The sequence below is a fragment of the Strix uralensis genome, chromosome 14 (genome assembly GCF_047716275.1).
Source record: "Strix uralensis isolate ZFMK-TIS-50842 chromosome 14, bStrUra1, whole genome shotgun sequence".
Taxonomy (NCBI): Eukaryota; Metazoa; Chordata; class Aves; order Strigiformes; family Strigidae; genus Strix; species Strix uralensis.
Genome location: NC_133985.1, coordinates 16,179,741 through 16,205,163, shown reverse-complemented (window position 1 = coordinate 16,205,163; position 25,423 = coordinate 16,179,741). Strand labels below are relative to the sequence as shown.

Sequence of the window (25,423 nt, the reverse complement as noted above, 5' to 3'; positions counted from 1 at the left end):
ACAGGGGCTTCGTCAGCTCCCAGCTCTGCTTTCCTGTCCCACGAGGGGGAAACCTGCTTTCTGCTGGCAGACGCTCGTTTGTGGAGCGGAGATGAAGACCTGACAGCCTGGACTGACCATGAAGAACTGCTGGGGGGGAGTCAGGCCTCTCTAGCAGGGGAGTGTTTCTAAAGCGGTGCCCCACTGACTTTCCATGGGGTTGTATCCCATATCCCAGGTGTTCAGAATCTCAGAAAAATAGTGGTTTTAATCCTATCAATGTGGTTACAGTGATCTTGCTGGTATTTCTATTGAGTGTTGCTGAAAGAGGCCAAAGCATGGCCTGTGAAAACTGAAGTATTAAAACCTTAATAACGAGAACTCCCCAGGAGCTCCCCAGAGCCACATGGCCCAGAACACAGCTGGCTTACACACAGGCAGCTAGAACCATGGAGCAGTGCAAGTAATTCAGAAAAAAAAACCCCACACTCTAAACTTTGTTTAAAAATAGCTTTCTAGAGGTTTTCTTGTGTATTAGGTAGAAAATAACAGGCAGCAAAAAGGCAGTCATCTCAAGTAGCATGTTTAAGTTCAGCTTTGGGTTTCATTACATGTGAATAATAACTCATTTCCCAATTAAAATACTATTTGGCATAAATCATTGTCTCTCGCTCTGCTAGTCCCTGGGCTCAGAAGAACCACAGGCTGCTGGACTGGCTCACTCTGCTCTCCTGGGTGCCTCGGGGATGCTTTCTGAGAGTGGCGTGAGGCTGAGGAGGACCCTGTGTCTCTGGTAGGCTTTGCTTTGTCTGAACACTGTATCGGTTCCATGCAGATAATCCAGCACTCCCAGGACTCCATAGCACTGGTTGAACCTGGAAACCAAACGGAGAATAAACATCATGAAGTTACTGGGCTTGCCTCGCCCTTCCTGTTTCCATCTCCTTTCAGAGCCCCGATGAGCCGTCCCTGCGATTTCTGGTACTGCCCCCACCTCCCTCGCCACCCCAAGGAAGTCTGGGTGAAACTTCTCCCACAATTTCCCTCTGACATCGTCGTTACCAGAAATTGTGGCCCTGAACACCAGCCGTGTCTCTCCCGGGCAGCTGGGAGCCGCAGGAGCAGCGGGACAGCCACACTGCCGTGTCTGTGTGCTCCTGGAACACGGAGCTGCTGTGTGTCCAGCACCGGGGCACCGGCACAGCCTTTCTGCCCAGAGAGCGTCTGGGCTCCTCAGGGATCCATGTCCTGGCATCAGCCCAGCTTCATGCAAATGACTGATAACAAGAACTGGCACCCTGGTGTGGGTGTTGCCCAGCATTTGGGTGGCTACAGAACTGCCACATTGGCTGTTTCTGCAGAAGAGGCACATTGTTGGGGGAAGCGTGTGTGAATGCAGCACACAGCTGGGAGCCAGGAACGCTTCCTCCACTCCTGTGGTACGTATCCCTGAATGACCTGCTGAAACTCTGCTCTCTCCAGTGCAGGAGGAGGCTGGGAATCTGCCAGGAAGGGTTAATTGCGATTTTTTGGGCAAGGTGTTATCTGATCAGTGTTACTAACCCCAGTGTATGGGAGAGGGACAGACTGGGAGGCTCCCTGCAAATTTATTTCGGCTCTGTGACTTGCCCTTGCTCTGTCTTTGTTCTAGATCTCATGCAGTTTCCTCTAAATTTCTAGGAAGAGCCTTGCAGAGGACTGCCTCTGACCCTGTGCTTGTGCTGGGGAAAGTCCAGGTGATACCTGCTACTACAGAATCTATGTGCTTTCTTCTCACGTAATCCTGGGAAACTTGAAACGCACAGCCTCGGCTGTGGTGTCTGTGCTTTGGAGAAAGTTTCCAAGTCAGCTGATGGAGGAGGGTGGGTGTCAGTGAGGTGTCAGGCAGCTGTGGAGGCAGAGGGCTGGAGTCCTCTGAAATCCCCTTCTTTATGTGCTTTAAGAACTGACAGCACTCAGCCCGCCACAGGCGAACTGGAAAGGCTTCTCTGCTTGTACCCGAGTTACGCAAACCTGCTGCACCCTCAGAAAGGAGCTATGCCTGTCGGCAGTGCCAGGGCGCAGGTGGGAGGGGAAGGACAAGCTGAGCAGTGCCCAGACGTACTTGAAGTGGTGGAAGTCGTGGAACTCCGGCGACGGTAGGAAGGGCAGGTGGTAGCCGCAGTGCGAAATGCTTGTGGTTACGAGAGCGAGGGAGAACCACGCTGCGATCGAAACAATGTGAGACCCCATGATCATCGGGCCAGTCATGACAGGCAGGGTGTTGGAGAGCTAGAAATGAGAAGCAAACTCGACCTCATTAATTGGTCCACAACAAGCAGACTCTCCTCTAGGAGCTGAATTGTTTCATGTGGGTGATATATCGCATTAGTTTTGTGCAAGCAGCAAAAGGGAAGATCCGTCTGCAAACACCTTACTAAAATTACATAATCATCAAAGAAATCATTTACTCTGAGTTTTACTCCCTGCAAAACGTAGTCACAGCCCAAGCTCCGTAAGCTTGTTGTAGAGATCAAACCGGGGGTGTGCGGACAGCATGATTCCAGTAAATCTCCCTGGAGTCAGAGGTCTGAATTTCACCTTCACCTTGGAATAATGCTGGAGCTGCTCTTGGGAAACCCAGCTGTAGAGGGCATGGCCTGGGGGCATGTGCAGTCGAGGCAGCCATGTGATGATCCCAGCTCCATCACTTCATTGTGTCCTACCAGCAGCACAAATGGCTGTCGCTGCCCAGACCAAGCTTATTGCACCAGCTAGGCTTAGCTGGACTCCTGAGTATAAAAAGCCATTCTGCTGCCCAAAGATTGTCAATTAGGGAGACTCACAGTGCTGGTGCTGCAGCCCAGGGCTATTGTTAACAGGAGATGGTATTTATAAGAGGAATCTGAAGGTGGGATGGGTTTTTATGAGAAGTCTCAGCTGGAGCAGCACTGGGAGCCACTCCTGCAAACACTGATCCCAACCACCAGCATGAAAATCACGACAGAATTCTGAGCCCATGCAGTAACTCAGACTGTGCAAGTGTCACATCTCCTGCTGAAAGCACCATCTGGCTCCCAGCCCTCTCTGTGCTCAAGGAAGCACCGTTCAGTCAGTTCCTTATCTGCTGGAGGCCCTTGGATCTGTGCTCTTAAAGCTAGCAGAGTCCCGTGTAAGCTGGTACTACAGCTAAGCCTCTTGGCAGTGCAGCTTAGCTTCCTCTTCCTAAGAAAGAAGAGTCTAAGGGTGCATTTGCTTTTCTCCTCTTGGCACTCCTCCTCATCCCACAGAAATCCCACTCCGTGCAGAAACTGGAGGGGCACCATGGGAGAATCCACTTACTATGTGCTCTACCGGGTGAGCATAAATGGAGACCACGCCAATGGGGGCTGTCCATTCGTGGTGCTTCTTGTGAATGTGCTTATACAGCAGTGGGAGGTGAACAAACCTAAGCAGAGAAAACAGAGAAGGGCAGGTTTTGAGCACCACAAGAAAAGAACATAGTGTAACATAACGCAGAATTTCTGCTGGGGACTCGCTCATGTCTCCTCTTTAACGTAAAGATTTCAGAGCAGCTGGGAGTAACAGTGTAGGACTTCTGGCTTCCCTCTCTCTCTGTCTTTAGCACTGAGCCCTCACTCCATTGATGTGTCCACTGGCTCATGTTAAAATTAAGTCCAGATAAATCCCATAAATCAGTCTCTGAATGACTCATTTGCTCAAACCTTGGAGTCCTACTTAGGGGAAGACTTGCTTTATATTTTCACTGTTTTGACTTTTCCTACTGGCAGCTGTTAGAGTCAGAATTTTAGGTTTTCTGGGTCCTTCGTAAGAAATGGCTTTTTACATTTTTTGTGTGCATTCATCCAGAAGAGAAACCTACATATTTCTGAGAATGCTGCCCCTGCTGCTGCACAGTCTTTTGCAGGCTTTTTTCTTCCTTGCTTTAGTTTTTTCCTCCAACGTTGGTGTCTGTGCTTAGAAAGCTCAACAAGTGAATGGGAGATCAGTCACTGACCTTTTGAGCTTTTTTCTTTCAGGACAGTTAGTGTTGTTCTTTTCTTTTTTCAAAGAATACTGGGTCACAGCTTTTGTGTAAAGCTACCTGGTTTATTTCTTCCTTAGCTTCTAAGCTGCTCCACCTTTGTAATTTCACCCATTTTTGCTTACTGTAGTTACTGGCAGCACCAAAGCCTCATGTTGTAAGCGTGGATTTCAGGACCTGTAAGCCTTCCCATATAAATACAAGACTGGTGGGGATCTAGGACTATTCCTGTTGCAGGAGGTAGGTATAAGCTTAAAGGCATTCAGAAAAACAAGGGAGTCCTGTTCCTGTGCTCGGCTCACCTGTGTGTATAATAGAAGAGAATTTCCTCTATTAAGGTGAAGATGCTTAGTTCCACAAGAAACCAGTGGAAGGTGGGTAATTCCTTGCTGAAGGTGTTGCCCCACCATTTCATGACGTAGAACATGGGCACAAGCATGGGTAACGAGATAAAGAACTGATTGCACAGCGCTGTGTAGATGGCTTGGCGCAATTTCTTTGTGTCCACCTGCAAAAGAGAAGTCAGGACTCGAGGCTAACTCAGAAGCAATGCAGCTTTGAGTTGGAAGGTTAAAGAGCGTTAACATTTGTAGGCAGTTTCCATATTAGTTTTGGGATCAACTTTGTAACAAGCAGTCAATCCAGATCAGATCAGTAGCCTAATTACAAGAACTGCCTTCCTCCCTGCAGTGGATATACAAGACTCAGCTTGACTCTCCTTGAATCCTATCTGGTTGCAAGAGGAAAGCATAACAGGTTCTTCTCCCTGCTCCTAGCCTAAGAGACTGCAGGAAGTGTTTAGCCAGCAGAAGAGGCAGAGTGAGAAATACTTACAGGATCATTCTTGCCCAGCTGAATGCGATAGCGAGTAATGAAAGTTGGCTTTCCTGTTACATCAGCCACCATCAGGATTCCATTGAACCCCCAGAAAGCCAGGCCAGGCACCAATGCAGCCCCTGTGGTGTGAGGAAAGGGCAGAGATGTGTGAATAAACTGAGAGCTATGGCTAAATCAGAAACAAAATACACTGGCATAGAGAGGACCTTGCTGGGATCCAGATATGTCAGGTGCGTATCCCCTGCACTGAGATGCTTTAAAAAGGAACACGGGTAAGTTCTGACCTCCAGGTAAGACCTGGGGAATGGGGAGGAGGTTAGAGTGGACAAATGTCTCGTAGGTTGAAACTTGCCATAAGTGAGGCTAACAAAGGGCTTTTCTGAGAGGCTGCTGGATCTCTGTCATGGGTGGTTTTTAAATACAAGAAGGATAAGGTTGAGCTGATCCCTTGGACCTTGCAAGGTCCCTACCAGGCTTGTTCACCAGCTGTTAATCACAGACAGAGAAGAGTTTTATAGGTGCTACAGCAAGAGTAAAATTCACTAACTTTACTAATTTTCAGTAATTAGTTTTATTGAGTCATTCACTTCTCACAGGAGCAAAGTGTCTTCACAGGGAAGCCATTTCAGCAGCAGCAAAAAGATTAAATTTTTAATATGTATGGGGGGTCTAGTGGTGAACCAGTCCACAGGCAGCACAGTTGCACTTCATAGGCAAAAAGCCTACATGTGCTTTTTTGGTGGGAGGATTAGTGAGTTTGGGAAGGCGTGTCCATGTCCCCCTTTTAGATGTAATACCTGGATGGTTCCTCCTACAGCAGAGCTGTTAAAACTCACCGAGGAGGAAGATTGTCCACTCCTTTCCCTCAAACAGGTAGTAGAACTTTAGCCATGATGTTTGCCAGAAATGGCCTAAAGTGTCCCAGATATTCTGCACGTACCTGTAGGAATAAGCTTTTTTGGTTGCCCATCTTTTCATCATCCGCTTTTTCCCTTCTCCACGGAGAAGTTTCTCCTCAAGCCCCTTTGTTCGAACAATCTTACCCGGAAACAGAGTTCACCAAGGCAGTGAATATGAGCAGGCCTGTACCAAGGACGCAGGCAGTGATCTTCACGGCATCCCAGAGCTTCTCTTCCTGTGAGCAAGAAACAAGTTAGCATGTGCTGGTGTGCCCTACACTTGCATTTTTTTGTATTTGAAATGCAGGAGGTAGAGGTAGTTCTAAGATGGCCTGTTTTGTTTCACAAACTCTGTAAAGAACATAATAACAAAGCTGTTACAGGACATTGTGTGTAACTGAGGGGGAGAGTACACACATCCGTCTGCCGTGCTTACAGAGACCTGAAGTGTCACTGACATGGAATTTCTCTGGAATAACCAAAGGGAAAGGACCACTGATTCTTCCCTCTTTGTTTTTATTTGGCACACTTCTCGGTACCTGGAGGACTATAACGTAAGGGGCTTCTGGATAACTCAGAGCAGTAGGAAAGGAAGACCTGGGGGTAAGAAATGGTGCTCCATCTCAACACCTCCCTCCCTCAGTATTTTCTCCCTGCCAGCATGCAGTCTGCTTTCTCCCCACAGCAGTCAAGAACTGCTGTGCTCAGATGATCTGATTACCAGCTCCAGTTAATCCAGAACCACTCCTCTCAACTTTCCTCTTTGCTTTGAAGCCCGATTCTGAAGTCAGGCTCACATGCCCAGAAGCTATCTACAGGGTAGAGACCAGAGGTTATACAGCATAACAGAGGTTTAGTACAGGATATTACCTTTCCTTGCATAATTCACTTTGCTGTGCCTTTAAGCCATCACAGGTACAACTCAGCTGTGGTACTGAGAGTACAACTTGGCTAGTAGGTACCATGTGCCATCTGTATACAACAACTGCACATTAACAAGGAGCTAAAATACTCAGGTTCTCGGAAGTATTAAGTTCTCTAAATCCCTGCTCTCAGTCACAGAAATATTATCTACTGAAGAAATATTCCTGTGTACAGCATAAGGGCACCTGTGATGTTAGCATGACTCTCTTACCACAGTAAGGATTTTAACTATATAAAGCAACTACAAGAGAGTAAGAAAATTACCAGTGAGACCTTTTGATTCTAGGAATAAGTATATTCAAAATGCAGTATTCAATATATTTGAGCATTTAGTTATTAAAACCGAGTTGTTCAGCAAATATATGTCAAATGTATAATTAACTATCTGTCTTTTAGAGTAGCCCAAGTTGGAACTGGTTCTGGAGTTCAGCAATCTTAGTTTGGGTTTTCTTGGGTGAATATGCATTATATGTACTTATCTGCAACATACAGGTTTAAAAAAAATAATGCAATTCCAAAATAATACAGTGTAATAACCAGCTAGTGTCTTGTTCACTACTCTGTCCTTCCTGTTTTTTAACTGTGGTGGTGTGCTGCACAAACAAACTGGAGTAAAAATAGCATGATTCATAGTTGCTGTCCTCTTGTCTCCTGTCAGAGAGGACAAACAAGAGAGACAGCACACTAATAAATGTTGAATGCAGGTGTGTTTAGGGTAATGCAATATAGAGGAATCCTCTCTACACAGCTTTCAGTGCTAAGAGCTTCTTTAAAATTCTGTAACAGCTACAGAACATTAAACGTTGCCCAGGACTTGTCAGCAATATTTATCTGTCCCAGGACAGAACTTTGCTCATTAGCACTGAAACTTTCCTCATTAAAACAAACAACTGTTTCCTCCTATCATCTCTCTCTCTCTTTTTTTTTTTTTTTTTTTTTAAATCAACTTAGCAGCTGGAGAGGAAGTAATTTAAGGGACTCTTGCCCTACAGCTTGATGTTTGTGAACCCTATAGGTTTATATTAGAAGCAATGTGCTCAGTTGCTGGCATTCTCTCTGGGTGTACTGAACTACAAATGCAAGGCTGGCAAAAGGCACCTATTCCAGCTTCAGATAGTGCAGGCTGGGTTCTGGGCTGGAGATTTGCTCTCTTAGCAGTTTCATACTTCCAATTGCATCCATGTTATGCCTCACATATACTGACATGAGATAAGACTTTCTTAATCTTTAGACCCTGGAACACCATCTACATATTCTTCAGTAAAAAGATTACAAAAGCTATAAAAAGCTTTTAGAGATTTTTAACACAATCATATCCTATAAAACCTTCTTTCTCCTGGGATGAAGGAAGAACATACCAAAGAAAAACTCTGATGTCTTACAAGTGTCAGAATTTTTAGTTAGACCAAATAATATTTCAGATTGTTTAACATTTTCCAGCTGAAGAACTCAAGAGTTTCAAAAACTAGCAACTCCTAATACTCATCAGATACTGTGTATGTCCTGCTTTGAGATAGGAGAGTACCTAAAGCTCAGTACTTAAGCTATTTTAAAAGCCCTTTGGTTAGAAACTGTCTTGTTTTGAGGTTGTGTTTTTATTGCACGTGATTACGTGAATGAATCCCACACAGTGTAATTACATGAGCTGTAGAAGCAGAGAAGTTTACATAGAAAAAAAAATCTTGTTCATCAAGTCCAAGTGCTAACACCCTGTTTCTCTTCATGCCGACAGCTCCAGCACAGTAGTTTCCAAACTCTGATCCATGGATTGCTTGAGATCTTGCCCTTAAAGGGCTCGTACAAGTTGGCAAATTCCTGAAGTGTGGAACAGGGCTGCTGCCTGCAAGGTAAAGAGACTGGGGCACATCAGCTGGGAAACATATCGTTAAGCAGGACCACTTTGAGGACTGGGCCCAGTTAGGTGGCACAGCTTCTGGTTACAGGGGAGTGTTGTGGTCTCTTGTCACGCAAGCAGAGATAACAGGCCCTTCATCACTTGGTGCTGTAGCTGCAGTCCACTGGAAGGGAAAAATGCTGGAAAAATGTTGCTGTAGTGATAAGAGATGAGTTCCTAGTTGTGCTAAAGTGATCAGAGCGTGGATGTGTCTGTCACTTCTCTTAGAAGATGATTCAACACATCCAGCCTTCCAAAGCACCTGCATAACGCTTCCTTTAAAAGATGACCTTGGGCCTTTACCTGCTTCTGCTGCTCCGCTGTGGTGGAATATCCAGAGTCTCTCTTCATCTGAAATAAAAGGTGATCTAAGTAAGTGAATCTGGTATAGCTGGAGAGTGGAAGAATACATAGCTGACAATAGCAAATCCCCTCAACTTCGAGTTCAGTTGCAAAACTATAAAATATTTACTCTCTGTGCTCTGTCCTGTCCTGCCATGGAGCAAAGCTGTGCTCTTGAGAAGAAAAATCCCCTTGTTTCCTGATGAGTTAGTATTGTCCCAGAAGACTAACAGGGATGCAACAGTAACAAAAATGGGAGAAAAGCCAAAACCAAAGCTTTTGATCGTGGCACTGGTGTGTTGTGGCAGGGCTGCCGCCCTTAATCTGGCCCAGGAATACATTACACCCAGTAAGAACTCCAGCCCTCCACAGACTGCAAGGGAAGGATGATATGGGACATGTGCTCTTCCATAATGACAACATGCTGTTAGACTAACAAGGATGAAAATAAAAATCTGACTACAACAAAATGAGTTTGTACTGTGAAGAATTAACACAGTAGAGCCCCACACAGCCTTCACTCACGTGGCAGAGGAACTGTAAGTTACAGCCTAAACACATGGTAAGTCAGAAAATCATCGTTGCTTCAAGTCCAGCTACGGTCAGTTTGAGGGTTTGAAGTCCTAAACGGACAGGTGGCCACCTTGTAATAAATCTCCCTGTATTTGGCTCTGGCTTGACCATTTCTTGCTGGTTTTGGTAAAAAAAAATCAAACCCAAGGTTTAAGTAGCTGTTAGGGCTTCACAGCTGGCCACGGCCATGGAAGTATCTGTGTGTATTTCAGGACGTGCTGTGGCCGTCCTAGGGATGATTGCATAGCTGTTTTTATATTGCTGCACTCTTACCATAAATTATAATTAGCAAAAGCTAACAAAACATTCTTTCAGGTTTTCTTGGTTTCACCTAGTCTTTAAGAACAAACACACAAATTCTAATAATATGAAGGCCAGATTACTGAGGAATGTAGAATTTAATCCACTTTGCTTTTCATATTCAGAAGAATATTCAAGCACGGGCAAACCGTGTTACCCAAGGTAACAAATGAAAGCACAAAGACAGCAGAAAAGCACATACAAAGAAAAACAGTTGGAAAATTATGCATTAGAAAGATGATATTCTATTACCTTTATGATGGTAGCAAGCCTCTTGGGGAGTACTCTTGCAGCGTTTCAAAAAGGAAGAATACACTGCCAAAAAGAAGTCCCCGTATTAGCCAGGAGGTTATATTTTAGCTTTGAAATGATAGCTTTCTGGGTACATTCTTATAAATGAAACTCTGTTTATTTACAGGTGTTTCCAGCTCTATTTCTCTATGCTACATGTTAGTATGCGAGTCAGAAAAGTTGGACACCTTCTTCCTGCTTGGGTTCCTGCTTACTCATGGACAGAAAAGGACAAGGCCAGACCCCCAAACTACATACTTTACTGGAAGAAACTGATGTTAACTGGTTCTGAGAAGAAAAAAAAAATCAGGCAAAAAGTGATTTGAAACTTGAAACCATGAGCCTGAACTCCCATCCCTCTGTTTCGACACTAGGGCTGTATGTACTCCTATGGGAAATGCTAACTTTTGGTAGCAGCCTTAAAAAAAATAAACAAGTTAACTTTGTCTCCCTTGGCCAAAACCAGTAGTGTGAGAGGTGCCCTAAGGTGCTATTGCTTAAAATGAGAATGTGTTAAGGAAGTCACAGCATCCTAGGACTTCTTGTCTTTCCCCAGATCTACAGCTCCTCACTCTAGACTTTGTGAGCTACTAAAGTCAGTCTACGAGATCTTCCATACGTTTTTTTTCCTCTGATATATCAAGTTTACCAACCACAACCTTACTGAAAAAATATAGTTGAACTCTAACATATCTATCTGATGAAGAATACCTGTAACTAATCTCAAATAACCTGCTAGCCTGAATAGAAGAGTGTAAGTAACTTGCCACAGGACAAATTGATCTTATCATCATTTCCAAAAGACCTTCTGATCAAAATGATGCATTTTTTATTACGTAACATGCACTATATGCCCATCTTGTCACACAGGTCCTCTCAGGGCAGGTGTGCCCACTGTCTCCAAGAAAACACTACTAATACTTGCAATATGTCAAGCTTGAATAATCCATTCCGTTCTGAGGCTTTCCTCCATTCCAGCTTTCTTAGCAGGTTGTTAGGAGCCTTGAACAGTTTTGAGTATCTTCATGGAGGGAGATTCCACAGCTTCTCTGGGAAATCTTTTCCAGAATTTGACTACCTTCACTGTAATTTTTTTTCCCCACTAGTACCTAATCAGAATTTCCCTTGTTATAACTCATACCCCTTGCCCTTTTGTTGTGCACTTCCCTGTCTTCTCTACGACTACCCAGTAGGGAGCTGAAAACAGCAATATGGGACAGTGCAGTAAACAGTGTTGGCCATAGTTTTCTGTGGTTAAAGAGATTATTCTACTCTGACCTCGTAGTAGACAACATTAGATCTCCGAGAGGCACACATAAATGGGGTATCTCAGTTAGCTGCTTGCTGGAAGGCTGATGCTCCAGAATGGTTCCTCTATACAGCAGTCCTGTGTCAAACCCTGCTCAATCCTTGCATGCAAAGAGCTAGAAAGCAGAGTACAGTAGAAAATGTGACTGCTTTGAGTTTTTAGGAGGAGAAAGCCATTGCTTGATTGAGTCTCAAGAGGCAAGAGTTAAAATTATAATCACGTTTCTAGTAGTAGTCCTTTTAATATAATCCAATTATGATAGAATTCTTGCTTGCTTCCATCATAAGAAGTTCAAAACAGTACTGCCATGCCTGCTTACCCTCCCTCTCCCCAAAAAATCTCACTATACTACCTTTATTGTCACATTTACAGGACAAAATTTTACATTATTTACACTAAAACAAGATAAATTTTGATGGATTAGGTTTTCCCCAACATCTCATTACCTACTCTTTTTTGTCGGCTAACATCTCTTCTGATTCAGAATACACCAAATACATTAAAAAAGCATTCGTGTAACCATGGCTGTTTCAGCAAACAAAAAAGCCATTCAACTGCTTGGCACTGATCTCATGTTGGCATGTTATACAGCCCCAAAGCAACCAGTGAAGATCCCGGCTGCCTGCAGCTATTTCCAAATATTAGCTAGAAATGGTGCTGTTTAAAAAGAAGTTCCTTTTTAGTTATTTCAAATTAGTTAACACAGAATTTGATCCAAACCAAATTCACAAGCCTGAAGTAAAAGTAATTGTTTTTCCAGTCAGTCTCTTGACATTAAAGGGGAAACATACACTAGTCAATAAAGAATTCTAATACTTTTTTAAAAATTATTTTTCCCATGTACTTCATCATTTGTCCAGTAACTGTTCATTAAGTCACAGATCTGTTTTCACCAAATTTTCCACTTCAGGTATCAGAAAAAGCTAGTTTGTCTGAGTCATGTTTTAAAATGCTCAACATAACCTGAAAAGGAAAGAACTGCTGTATTTTTTTACATCTGTTTCAACGTTTACATTCTTATTTGTGTCCCATCCCTGCTGTCCCCTAACCTTTCTGCTGCTCAGACAGTCCCAAGATGAGGCTGCACAGTGCCCGCTTCTCCTTGTTTGGCACCCAGCGTTGTACCCAGCATTGCATCCTTGTTCCGACACCAGGCAGAGCCCTGCTGCTGACAGGCACAGCTGAGGAACAGGGTACGTCTGCTGTGACGGACCAGCTGCCTACCACTGTTCCTCAGTATTCCTTTCTCCCTCCTGCTTGAATCTTCTGTTGTAGACCTTACTTCTCTGGAATCAACCTTTACAGTGCACAGACAGTGGAAAACAACTGCGTCTGAGAGAAGAAAGGCTACGACTATCCATGAAAGTATAGAACGTATAGAAAGGAAGACATAAGGACAACTTACCTGGTCACCCAGAAAGTTGCATATCAGCCACGCTATTTGGACAGACACAGGAGTAGATGTCGTGTTTGGGGGATGTCCTACTGTGCCAAGCACTGCACAGATCTGAAGGCAACCACAGTTCCTAAAAAAGCTTACAGTCGTACTTTACACAGACACATGACATTGCCTTTTAATGATTTCCTCAAAGTTTCTATCATCTTTTCAAGCTGCTACACCCCTGAACTCTGGCTGCCCATTCTGTGCTTAATCTTTTCAAGCTGCTACACCCCTGAACTCTGGCTGCCCGTTCTGTGCTCACCTCCTGCTGATGGTAGTCTAGGAGAGGTCCTTTGTGTCTATTCAGAGCCCAGAGTTCAACTCCTCACCTTTCACTACTGCTGTGGAAACTTTATGAGGGTTTGGGCAAGGCGAGGGGGGTGTGTTTCCAAGCAGGAGCTGGCCGTCCCCTCCCAGACAAGTCATGTGAAGCCAGTGCCATGTCACTGTTAGTACTGGCAGAGTTCCCTGTGCATATGCGCATGCTGTCACTCAGTCAAGCGCCTGGAATACATCTCTGCAGGTAAGAGTTTTTCATCAAGAGTTAACGGCTGTATCTGAGAATAAAAAGCCACCTACACCTTAAAGGTAAGTAGTTTTTATAATGCACCAACTCATGTTTTGAGTACAAAATAGCTAGTGCCAGTGCAAGTGAATGGGTCAAAGGTGTATTTGTTAAAAGCAGTCAGGGTTACTGTGGAATTTGGTAAAAAAACAGCAGTCCAGTTTTCACTGTGTTGTACTAAGTCTATAAATTACACCAACACTGTTGCTACACAGCGTCCTCAACCAGTTACAGGTATTTGTTCCATCTGTAAGGACAAGATGCAAATAGGTTAGAATGTGCTTGGGCTCAGTTGTCTTTAAATATGCTGTTTACAGACCATAAAGTCTGTAATTATGGTATTGCGGAGAGCAAGATGTGATTTGCAGTAACGTTGGTCATTATTATGCAAATGTGGCCCCAATCTATGTTGCTTACCTAATAGACAGTGCCCTATTATGGACTGAGCTCTGAGAATTGAGGGAGTTACTCGCCATAACTTCCCAGATTTATATTTCCACATGAGGAAAAACCTCTGCCTCACAGTATATATGGTCGTTCACAGGTGAAGCAACACACGCTCTTGTCTGGTAAGCAACATCTCAAGCTGGCAGCAGCTAGAGCTGCAGAGAGATCTGCAATCGTGGATAATAGTGGTGCCTCATTGTCTGCGCCTGGTTTCTTGTACCTACTACTGCATCTTTATTTTTATCAATTAACTTTTTTCTGGAAGAAGAGTATTGCCAGGACTCCCCTCCCAACCTCACGCTGTTTGTCCTCTTAGTGCAATAAACATTCACTGTGGCTTCATTTCAGATTTAAGGCTGTGTTACTGTTTTCATTGACACTTTCTCTTGACTAATCCAAACTATTTCCTATTGGGGAAAAAGTCTATAATCCTTAGCTCTTGCTACTAATTGTTATTTATCAAAGACAGCAGGCTCAACAGGGAGGAATGCGATTCCTTCAAATTATTTACACACATGCAGAGGAGGAAGTGAAAACTGGCATTTCAAGAGAGGAGTCTATACGAGTGCTGTCCTGAGCTGATCTTTATTTGGACTGGGGCTTGCACTGGGAGGACTGTTCACCCATTAGCCAAAACCAGGTGATAAGCCAGTGAATTTCACAGTCCTCAGTGTTTCTTTTTAACCACAGTTCAATTCTGACACAGGTTATCTCTGAAATATTTATACCCAACAGCAACAGACAGCTCAGCATGTTAGTCATAAGGATGTAAATATAATTTACCTTCTGCCTCAAGTCTGTGTCTAGCGCTGGCTGGCAGTAATCTAGAAGTGGCTTCTCTCTGTTGGCTAGCCTGTGCCCTGCACTGGTGTGCTCACCATGGACACTCCAGTGTTTGTGCAATCTTTGCTGAGGCATGTAAGAAGCCTGATTTCATCTTAGCAGAAAGGCGTTTTGATCAGACACTTCATAAAATAACTTCTCTTTGTTCACTCCCCACAGTTTTTGTAATAGTCACTGTTTCTTTCGCTGTTTGAAAAAAAAACCTTAGGAGAAAAACTATGAATTAGCCTTCAGGATTGCACAAACCCACACTGATATTTCCTCTAATGTTGAAGAGGAATCTGAACTTAGCGCACGTCACCTAATCAATAATTACCTGCATTCTGAATATTTCCTGCATATTTCCAGCCACCTGCCAGGGCACACGTGTGCCACCACCTAGTACTGCGGTGGTACACTTTGGAAACATCTGTGGGGCAATGGAAGGGTTAGGAAAAGGTAAATGATGGCCTTGCTGTTACAGTTCAAACACGTTCAGCAACAGTTGCATCTTTTAACTCTCAATTCATGTTTTAAGATTTCCATAAGTAAGTTTTCTACCACTTGTGGTGGTGGTACCAAGCTCTAAAGGAAACGTGCAACCATTTCAACAGGGCACGATCCAGGACATAGAGCTCAAGATGACTTACGTGAAAATGTTGAGCTGAAGCTCTTTATTCCACCTTATGATGTAGCAGGTCTACACAAACTGTTTTGTTACTGTGGTCTTAACAGAACCGTATAGAGGGTGTGAGGACTCTTCAAGAACCTTCTTTGGAATGCTGGACCCAGAAGAAAGTTTGTTAACTTCCAAATATGAGAACAATGAGACTTTTTTAAAGAGCAGGGTGCCTTTTCCAGTGGTTCTTCATCTTTATTAGCCATGATCAAAAACCCAAATTCTGATCTCCTTAAGCAAAACATGTTTCCAGCTCTTACCACTAATGTTTGTAAACATCCTTGAATAGCTTTTTTTTTTTTAAACTACATTCAAACTGTTAAACTTTACAAGCATAATATATCACAAGTGATTATTTCCTGCAATACATTTTTATTAGAGTAGCAAGGCACACGTATTTTTGGTGTCCTGAGAAGATTCATCCTCTCTTTTTCCCTGGATTCAACGTACCTTCATGCACTGGATTTATGAACCAGAAAAATGACATATGCATTTTACTTTGAACTCTTTAGGAAAAAAAAATTTCTAACCTTATATTTACAGAGTGCTGTAATCCAACCTGATATATTTACCTGCTAACAATGTATGTTTTCTTGCACAAAATCCCAAACTCAAGTGACCATGGGAAGGAAGGTGATTACTTTCTGCCAACCTAGCATATTGCATAATATATAAATTATGCAACACAAGAGACGGCAGAGCTGAGAAGGCAAAATGGTAACTATCTATCATCTATGAAAATAAACTTTGAATCAAAATAACGTTCAATAATGGGATGTCATAAGATGCTGACAGCACCAAGTTCACTTGATAGAGAGCAGTACTCAGAAAAACCTCTCCTTTTCTAAAAGTTGTTTCTGCTGAGTTATGAACATTAATCCTGAGACACCGAACTATGTCTTAAGTGTCAAAGATACCCAGATTTGTTTTTCCAGATACCTGTAACCAAATGGTAGGCAAGTAGCCCAGATCCAGTGAGACTCCCAAATGGTGCGCAGGTAACAACTCTGTAGCAGTACTAGAACTGCAGTATTTTATAACAGATGCAACCCTGTCCAGAAGGCAATCTAAAAGAAATACTATCTAAGCTTAATTCTTAGTAGACAAGCTTCCAAATAAATTCAGTATCTGCAGTCAGCATCAGCCAGCAAAGCAAGTGTTGGCAGCTATGTTACACTGAGAGTTACATTATGCTGCTTTACTGGATACAAACGTCTGTTGCTAATGCAATTTAAATAGCATTTCTGGAAAAGGAGAAGTCAGCCTAAAAGTTTGCAGACACAGCAGGTACTTCAATGACGACCTCTAAGCTTCAGCAGGAGAAGGCAGACCTTCCTCAAGTAATGAGCTTGCTACGCACTACAACGTATAAGCAACACGTGTCAGGAAAGCAGCAGTTTGCCCTCACCCCGCTCCGCAGCCCAGCGCGCCCATGGCCAGGCCAAGCGAAGGCCTGTGTGTCTGCGGGGAGCCTCGTGCCTCGCAGCGGCCCAGGCCTGGCGGAGGCCGCAGCCTGGCTCTCTGCTGTGACCCGTTCGTCACTCTTTGGTGAGGGAGGGCTGGACGCTATGTCTTTGGGGGACGCCTGGCACTGTGCCTGTCCCGGGGGACCCGGCTGCGGGGTTGCTGGGGGGCTCCCACGACGGCATGCCGGAATTCCACCGAGCCTATGGCCGCCCGGCCTCGAGGCCCCTGTTTCCTCAGGGAGAAGCCGGCCCCTAACTAACTCCCTTATCTCTCCCCCCCGCCCGCGGACTTTGGACTCGCCCGCGGCTCCCAGAGCAGGGCGCGGCGGGCGAGTCCATGAGCCGCCCGGGGGGAGTGTGTGTGTGTGTACACAGCCCAATCCCAGGCCGGCGGCTTTGCGCAGGCGCACTCCGCGCGGACCCCGCGTGGCGCCCCGCCTCGCTCCGCCCCCTCCCCTCCCCTCCGCGGGAGCGCGCGCGGCCGCCGGACAGGCGCGCGCAGCAGCGCCCCCCGCCGCGCGCCCCGGCGGCCGGGCCATATCTCTCGCGAGAGCTCAGCAGCAGCCCGGAAGTCCCGCCCCCCCGAGGCCGCATCGCGCCTGCGTGCAGGGAGCGGCCCGGCCCCAGCTTCCGGGCAGGTAGCGTGGGGGCGGGGCAGGCGATGGGCAGCGCCGGAGCGGAGGAGTGGCGGGGGGGACTGAGGGCTGGAGCGGCCGGGCGGCCCGAGCAGGTGCGGGCGGGGCGGCCCCGGCCGCTGTGTGGGGACCCCCCGGCTGAGGGGAAAGGGGCGGGGGGAGGGGGCGGCACGTCGGCGGCGCCCTCCCGCTTCCCGATCGGGATGAGCCGCGTCCGGGCGGCCCCGGCCCTGCGCGGGGCTGGCGGCGGCGGGATGGGCCCGGCCCTGAGGCAGCGGGGCCTTTGTCGTGGGCTGAGAAGGGGGGGACACCCCCCGTGGCGGCGGAGCTGTGGCGGCTGGGTGAAGTCCCTCCGACCGCCGCAGGCAGCTCCGGGTAACGGCGCGCAGGGCCCGGCCGGCGGTCGCAGCGCTTGAGCCCTGCTTGCAGAAACCCGGCGTCGTTTTGCCCGTGTTCTTGCCGGAAATGGTAAACAGCCGGCGGTTTATCCTGGTGCAGCACTGCTGAAGCTGCCGTTAGTGTAAGCTGAAATACCGTGCTCAGTGTTCCCTGAATTACATCAGAGAAGCTCGTGTCTATAAATGTAGTCTGTAACGCATTCTGTTACTGTCGGTAAAGGCTTCACAGTAGCTGAGTATTAAATGTGAAGATTCCCTGCTTGTACATCTGATGCCCAAAGTTTCAGAGCTTATGCCAGGAGAAGAAGGAGGACAGGGAGAATGACTCTTTTCATAAATAACTGGACTGTTAATTGTGCATCCACTCTTGTAACTGGAACAGAGGCTCTAGATTTTCTTCTCATTCAGCATGTTTACAAGAGGCGATGAAAGCAAGAAGTAACTTTGTGTAAACTTTAAATGGGCTATTTGAAGCTGAAAATGGAAGTGTGACTGACTCCAACAGAGTTTTATATGTAGATCTTCCCTCATATAAAGCATTATTTATTTATCTGTTTAATGCAGCACACTGATAAGATCACGCAGCTTGCCATTCTACGCTGTCATCTGAATTCAACATCAGCTGTCTTAACTGTGGTCCCTGCAAGATGCCAGCAGCCCTTGCAGAGAACAGCCAGGTGATCTGTGAAGTATGGGCGAACAATCTGGAAGAAGAGATGAGAAAAATTCGAGAGATTGTTCTAAGTTACAGCTACATTGCAATGGTAAATATTTCATACTTGGCCTAATTGCCTTAGTCAAGGGTGGTTTTTTTTTTTGGGTAGGGGAATAAGTTGATTCTTGAGAGAGAAATTATTTCCTCCTAACCCTAGTCAAACGGATCTAGAAGTGGTGAAAAATAAGCAGTTCAGTAGAAACTTTCCATAATTTAATACGTGTAGCGTTGAGTATGGACTGAACTAAAGATGGGGAAGAGAGAGACCACATTAAAACCTGAACTCATTTAGTATTCAGCTATTCATAATTAGTTTGTGCAACAGAAAAATGAAACAGATGTACAGCTGGGTTTAAATCTTTAGTTTTCCACTGGTGTATTTGTCCTTTGAATACTTTTTCTGGTCATGGAAGATGCCGTGGTCCTGTAGGACAAAAGGTCTGCAAGTGACAGCTAGGCAGCCTCCTTTTTAACGAGTTCAGATGTTGATTCTTAGTGAAGAAAAATATTCTGGGTGTAGGTATGACAATGTATTCAGAAAGTTTTACTTAAGATGACCAGAATCTCCTTCCAGGTGGGAAGAATCTCCTCCTGCTCTTAAAAGTCTCTCTACTTGGCAGGAGCCAGTTAGGTACATAAATAACTGGGTTTAGTTACGATATTGCCAACTTTGTTATGCCAACTTTGCTTAGGAACGCTAAACTTCAAGATATGAAAAGTCCTTAATAAAAGCATGGCATAAAAAACATGCCCCTGCAGAGTGTGTCGTATTTCAGTGTAGAATGCAGTTGTGTAAGTGAATATGACTTTTTGTTATCATATGTCAATGGAAGATGAACTTTCTTGCTTCTATTTGATCTTACTGGCAGTGTGCTGATGACCTGTTTTAGTGGCTGTGCTGTAAGAGTGGACACAAAAATATCTTGGGCAAGGGAGAGCTTTTGTCAGATACACAGGACTGGATTCTTCATGAAAAGTTTTGCATACGGTCTAGTCAATAGAAGTTAACGTGACCTAATCTGAGAGTAAAAATAGTATGGAAGTGTGGATTTCAGCAGAGATAGCACACACTCACTGGCCAAGTAAAAATGTTTTTCATCTAGTAGATGGTTGCTCTGCTGTTAAGGTCTGTTTTAATTGGCAGTAGTGTTCGTTAATGTGGCATTGGCTGTTCCTCAAAAACGGCGAAGATTATCACTATCTGGACTACGGAATGAAGATGGTCAGAGTGCTAAATTTAACTTGTATTTAGAACATGAAAGAACCCTGAATAAATAAATTCCATTTTAGGAGGTTTAGGGAAAATGGGAGGGTTAGTCCTTTGTGAGAAAGAGATGTTTATATTATACAGTCGTGTATATTGGATGACTTTGTATGGATGACTGGAAGGAAACAAAACTGAAATAAAAGATACCTGTAATAAATGAATGCAGTAGTTAAATTATGTAGGGCTTTTTTTTAGTGTCTGACTTGTAGCAGATTAAAATCTGTATGAATATGGAAAAGGAGAAAAAAAAAAAGTGATTTTTGCAGAAGAATTCACAGAATACAGTGCTGAGACCTGCAAGTGTGGAACTCTTCATAGACTTAAGTGGTGAAATAAGATTTTTCCCTTCTCTCCTAGGACACAGAGTTCCCTGGAGTTGTTGTAAGGCCAATTGGTGAATTCCGCAGTTCCATAGACTATCAGTATCAGCTCCTTCGGTGTAATGTTGACCTTCTGAAGATTATCCAGCTGGGCCTGACTTTCACAAATGAGAAAGGAGAATATCCTTCCGGCATCAACACCTGGCAGTTTAACTTTAAATTCAACCTTACGTGAGTCTCTTGAGCTAGGGAAAATTGCCTGTTCTTTTCTGCTGAAGTGATGCTTTCCTTTGGCAAACGGGTGTCTGTATCTTCATCATCGCTGGGTGATTCTGAGCCATAAAAATTTAGATTGTAACACAGATTATGTGGGAACCTATTTTGGCATGACAGGCGTTCGCAGTATTTCTGGAAGTCAAAGCCATGCTAAAATCCTGTCCTTAATACTTATTCCCTTGATATTATCTATCCTCAATAATTTTGTGTCTGAAACTTCATACGTTTTACATATATATGTATATGTAAAAATCCATCTCTTTCTGCTAAAAATAAATGGATGTGCTGTTTTCAGCAAAAAGGAAAATACCTCTTTACAGATCCATGCCAAAACTTAAACTGGGATCTAAAAAAAAAGTTGGTGTAATTGTCACACCTGCTCAGGAGAATGAATCTTGTTAAATGGAGTGTGGCAGTTCTTGTCTTCTCCGTACTGCAATATGCTGGCTTACAGTTTAAACAAGTTTCATTATCCCTTTCCCTGTAAGTGTAAAGACAAACTCAGCATAATTGCCACTAGAGCTGCCTGGAAATAAAGAGAGGGTTTATCTGGCACAAAGACACATTTATAGGAAATCAGTCAGTGTTTTTATGGAACTGTCACTGGAAAACATTACAAAGATTTGTAGCTAGTGTGTGCAGATCGTACAGTTCTCGAACCCAAAAGTTGCAGTATTTACTTCCACGAAGTTGTGAGCCTCTTAAAAGTATTGAAATCAGAGTGAAGCGGTTTTCACAGTGTGATCACTTCATTTGACTCCAATTATCATATTTGGTATGAATTTTGCTCTCTGTGTGGTCACGTCCTTCCCTCCCGCCCTCCCTCAAATGAAACAAACTAGTGTGGAAGTCAGGTTCCTGCTCAGCTCTCCACCAAGCATATCCTCACTCATCTTTGTCTTCCTTCCTTAGTCAAGTATTATGCAATTTTGTTTACTCCCAGAGATGGAACTGGAGATGATGATATGGTGGCATGTGCTGTGAAGTGAAAAAGAAAAATGTAGACAGGAATGATGCTCAGTGCTTTAGAGTTGCACATCTTCCTATTTTGGAGAACTCCCCGTTTCTCCATGCTTTCATCTCTGGTGCTGCCATTTAACCTTGCAGAAGTGACATTTTTCAAAATGTTCTGTTCTATGGAGGTGGAATCTTTGGAGTTTGCACTAGCAACAGAATTATTAACTAGTTACAATCACAGAATGTTATGGATGTAGGAGGCTGCAGTAGTGGTATTAAAACTGATGCAATTTGGATTTTCTGGAGACACAAATGTGGAACCCATAGGCAGCCTACTGGTCACTCCAATTTTTGAAATAGAGTGTGGGGAGAATTTTTTTAAAATGAGCCTGAGTTCGTAGCACCTTGAGTGCAAAGCTGCTTTTCTCCTTCAGGGAGGACATGTACTCTCAGGATTCCATAGACCTCCTTGCCAGCTCTGGGCTGCAGTTCCAGAAGCATGAAGAAGAAGGGATCGATACCCTGCATTTTGCCGAGTTGCTTATGACATCTGGGGTCGTCCTTAGTGACAGCGTGAAATGGCTGTCCTTCCACAGGTACGTCAGGGTGGTTGCTGATGCTGTGAAGTGAGAAATCTCTTTTTGATTGAAATACTGCTGCTTTTGTCCATGGAGACATGCAGGTTTGAAGGAGAATTGGCAGCTCTGCAATTCTTAAATAAGCTTAAAGATGTGAAGGCCAAGAAGTAAGGGCACTTGGCACTTCATTTTGTACCAGCACTTACTGTGGTCTGAATTTTGTGTATGTGTTGCTTGCAAATCCTTTCGCTGTTACAGTCTTCCCCTATGGAGGAAGTGATTAACAAGTTGAAATGTGATTTCTGGACTTAGTAACTTGCATGCATTAGTAAAGTATGTTTTTTGTTTCTTCTTCCTTACAATGTTGGTAGTGTTCTCAACTTCCGTCTTGTATTTCCTTCCCTGTAGAGGAAGAAATCTGTGTAGTTAAGATACCTTTCTTGTAGTGTTTCAAGTAACTTGATTACAAAGCCTCTGGTCCAAGTGAAAGGACTTGAGAGAGGAGGAGGTGGTGGCAACAGATAAAGGGCTTCCTGCTTTTCTGTATTAGCCCTAGTGACAGAAACTTGCAGTGTGGGGAAGGATGTTCTTCCCAGTGGCTTAGCTGCTTCCACAAGAGGTTAGCGGAGGCACCCGGGGAGCATTCCAAAGTCCTGTACTGACGTGGACGATCAGGATGAATTCTGCCTCTGATCCAAAGTTTTATGAATGTCAAAAAACGTTAGGGTTTGAAAGCTACAGCATGTAAAACTCTTGTGAAAAATGAGATATGGGTACCAAATATAGGTGTTGTCTGCTTATCTGGTTTCTGTATGTTTTTGTTTTCAGTGGTTATGACTTTGGCTACATGGTGAAGTTGTTGACAGATTCCAGGTTACCAGAAGAGGAACATGAATTTTTCCATATCTTGAACCTTTTCTTCCCATCTATCTACGATGTAAAGTACTTAATGAAGAGCTGCAAAAACCTCAAGGTACTTGTATCTCCCCAGCAAGCGATGGATGGGCATCAGCACTGTAAATGTACAGTAAGCTGAGTGACAGAACTGCTGCAATTATCATGTCTTAAAACTGGAAGGTGTATAAAAGCCAGTAGTCACACATAAGCACCTATGGCTAAGTTTGTATCTAATAGATGCTGCCTCCCCAGTTTTAGACTTATCAATATGTGTCATATAGGGGACATTCCCATAACCTTCCGGTTTGTGTATCAGTAGTTTCAGAGGCTAATTATAATTCAGCATGCTTATCTTCCCTATGCAAGGTGGAGTGTTTCTTCTTACATGAACTACTACATGACTTGATTAACTGGTAGACACTCAGAGGGTTGGAAGTAATTTATCTGCTGAATCACAGCCTTGTTTGAGTAAAGGGAGGGAAAGGTCCAGCATTCGTAAACTATGAATGTACCTATAGTCATCTCAAGCATCCACAGCAGGAAAGCAAGGTACCTAAATTTGGAAGAGTATTTCTGCATTCTTCAACAGTATTTACCACCGTGTTTCACTCACAGCTGGTGTGTGTGTACTGCTGGAATCTTCACCGATTCATCATAGCCAGTGTTTGCCCTCATGTTTTGGAGAAGCATGGCAATTTTGGTAAGAGGTGGATCTTCCAAAATAAAATCTGTTCTGTGCTCATTGCAGGGTGGCCTTCAAGAAGTGGCAGATCAACTGGATTTGCAGCGAATTGGACGACAGCATCAGGCGGGATCGGACTCTCTTCTCACGGGAATGGCATTCTTCAGAATGAAAGAGGTACTGCAGTATTCTCCTTTATGGTTCTTTCCCCAGTTCCTATCCATAAATGTCAACGTGCTCAATGTGTGGTTTGGTTTGGTTTGTTTTTTTGAGTGTTGTGGCCTTCAGGCTTCAATCTGTCAGTAATAGGGATTGTTGATATTGGCACAGACTTCTGTTTACTCTTCTTCCATGTACTTATTTTAATTTGCATACTTCATCTTGGAGGTGGCTGACTTCAAATCAGCTGTTTAATTAACATGAGGTGCTTTCTGATTTAGAGGCACAATTAAACAATACCTGTTTTGTTTTTTTTTTTTTTTTTTAAATCTGCAGTTGTTTTTTGAGGATACAATTGATGATGCGAAGTATTGTGGGCGGCTGTATGGCCTTGGCACAGGAGTGGCTCAGAAACAAAATGAAGATGTGGACTCGGCCCAAGAAAAAATGAGCATTTTGGCTATTATCAACAACATGCAGCCGTGATAAGCGGTACCCCCCAGCAGAACATGGTTACCGTATTGGCAGCTGCTGTCCTCAACCTTTTTCCCTAATAGTGTCTCAAACAAAAGACATCTACAGTCTGCAGAAGGCCTGTAGTTTTGCTGAAGAGCTGCATCTTCATTTGAAACGCAGAAGAGAGTTGACTGAATTCCTAATGCCAGCATTTGTGGTTTGCCATCTTTTTAATACCAAGGGCAAAAGACAGAACCTACTGTGAATACCTCTGGTTTTTTCCTCTTTATACTGTACAGAATCTGCAAGGAAGACTTAACAGTAGAATGTTCAGTAGAGCTAAGGGTCTGGAAATCCAGTGAAAATGGACACAGACATGCACACAAATTTGAAAATTGTGCTTTATAAAGCTTATTTTAAAACTTCTGCATGTTGTGAGGGTGACTGCTTCACCTCATGTTTTCTTATTTTATCTTTGTGTAGTCTGTGGAAATTGCTCCCTTTGATCACTGCAGAGGTTTGGGAATGGATGACATTAAAATGATCCTTGCAGCTAAAAATATTCAGAGATTTGCTTTAACAACAGTGGGAATGGATATTACTGGAGCTGATTTGATCAGCTCTCCCTAGTTTCTAATTCTGTATGGTACAGGTTTGACCCATACTGAGCCTCAGCTTAGTTCTTAGGGTATTAAACTGTTCTGAAAGTAGATTAAGAGGCCTAAAGGTTCACCTTTGACAGGGGACTGGACCAATACTCTGATTTCAGTTTTCTTCAACAACCTACAAATGTTACTCTTCTCTTTGCAACACAAGTAGTTCAGCAGATGGATAAATATTTGTTCCTCTTCTCCCCCTTCCTTCTCCAGCCCCTAATTTTACTATATGCTTAACAACAGACAAAAGGGCTCCATTTCTTTTCATTATAAACATCTGAAAAGTAGTTAGAGGATGGAAGAACAACTTGGGATTCTGACTTTTTAAAACACAAGCTACTCCACTATCTTTTTTTTTCCCAACAGCTTTGTAATGACATTTCTTAAAAAAAAAAAAAAAACCCAACCAAAAACCCTTTTGGATAGGGCAGATGTAAAATTTTAAGACTTTGTCTTGCATTTTAAACATGCTTAAACAATCCATTATTAGGAGTTGAGGTTTAGAACTGCTATTTAAAATGCTTGTAAATACTACTTGTTTTTAATTTTTGTAAAATAAATTTTTTTAAACCAGGCCTTGTTTTGGATTTTCCATCAAGCACTAAAATTCCCAAAATTCAAGATTTGGAATCTGA

At 43.9% G+C, this 25,423-nt stretch overlaps 2 protein-coding genes and 1 long non-coding RNA gene across 10 annotated transcripts; 2 read left to right on the top strand and 1 right to left on the bottom strand.

Annotated features, from left to right (window-relative positions):
* Window positions 1-546: 546 nt before the first annotated feature.
* On the bottom strand, window positions 547-14,160 carry FAXDC2 (fatty acid hydroxylase domain containing 2). Of its 6 annotated transcripts, none has more exons than XM_074883797.1 (10): window positions 12,778-14,157; window positions 10,025-10,087; window positions 8,861-8,908; window positions 5,884-5,975; window positions 5,677-5,780; window positions 4,838-4,959; window positions 4,306-4,511; window positions 3,301-3,406; window positions 2,084-2,250; window positions 547-854 (listed from the first exon to the last, which is right to left on the bottom strand). In XM_074883797.1, the coding sequence occupies exons 3-10, from the start codon at window positions 8,906-8,908 to the stop codon at window positions 698-700; spliced, it is 1,002 nt and encodes a 333-aa protein (XP_074739898.1). In that variant the 5' UTR covers window positions 10,025-10,087; window positions 12,778-14,157; the 3' UTR covers window positions 547-697. The 6 variants fall into 6 exon arrangements, with proteins under 6 accessions (XP_074739898.1, XP_074739894.1, XP_074739893.1 ...); XM_074883793.1 differs by lacking the exon at window positions 547-854 and having other exon boundaries at window positions 1,663-2,250; window positions 12,778-12,898; window positions 13,076-14,160; XM_074883792.1 differs by lacking the exon at window positions 547-854 and having other exon boundaries at window positions 1,663-2,250; window positions 12,778-14,160.
* Window positions 5,972-10,317, top strand: LOC141949793 (uncharacterized). Its single transcript, XR_012630857.1, has 3 exons — window positions 5,972-6,342; window positions 8,396-9,461; window positions 10,191-10,317. It is a non-coding gene; the product is annotated as an uncharacterized LOC141949793 (long non-coding RNA).
* A 3,208-nt stretch (window positions 14,161-17,368) lies between the features above and the next one.
* On the top strand, window positions 17,369-25,363 carry CNOT8 (CCR4-NOT transcription complex subunit 8). 3 transcript variants are annotated; one of them, XM_074884017.1, is made up of 7 exons: window positions 17,369-17,430; window positions 18,390-18,589; window positions 20,165-20,358; window positions 21,795-21,956; window positions 22,767-22,911; window positions 23,584-23,694; window positions 24,013-25,363. In XM_074884017.1, exons 2-7 carry the CDS (start codon window positions 18,473-18,475, stop codon window positions 24,160-24,162), a joined length of 879 nt encoding a protein of 292 aa, XP_074740118.1. In that variant the 5' UTR covers window positions 17,369-17,430; window positions 18,390-18,472; the 3' UTR covers window positions 24,163-25,363. The 3 variants fall into 3 exon arrangements, with proteins under 3 accessions (XP_074740118.1, XP_074740117.1, XP_074740119.1); XM_074884016.1 differs by lacking the exon at window positions 17,369-17,430 and adding an exon at window positions 17,442-17,522; XM_074884018.1 differs by lacking the exon at window positions 17,369-17,430 and adding an exon at window positions 17,813-17,947.
* The last annotated feature ends 60 nt before the right edge of the window (window positions 25,364-25,423 follow it).

Coding starts and splice junctions, on each gene's coding strand:
- FAXDC2 (XM_074883792.1), bottom strand. CDS start 8,908: ATGAAGAGAGACTCTGGATATTCCACCACAGCGGAGCAGCAGAAGCAG. Junction 5,976..8,860: donor CAGCGGAGCAGCAGAAGCAG/GTAAAGGCCCAA, acceptor TCTTGCTCACAG/GAAGAGAAGCTCTGGGATGC. Junction 3,407..4,305: donor CTCTTCTATTATACACACAG/GTGAGCCGAGCA, acceptor TTCTCTGCTTAG/GTTTGTTCACCTCCCACTGC.
- CNOT8 (XM_074884017.1), top strand. CDS start 18,473: ATGCCAGCAGCCCTTGCAGAGAACAGCCAGGTGATCTGTGAAGTATGG. Junction 20,359..21,794: donor AACTTTAAATTCAACCTTAC/GTGAGTCTCTTG, acceptor TTTCTCCTTCAG/GGAGGACATGTACTCTCAGG. Junction 22,912..23,583: donor AGAGCTGCAAAAACCTCAAG/GTACTTGTATCT, acceptor TGCTCATTGCAG/GGTGGCCTTCAAGAAGTGGC.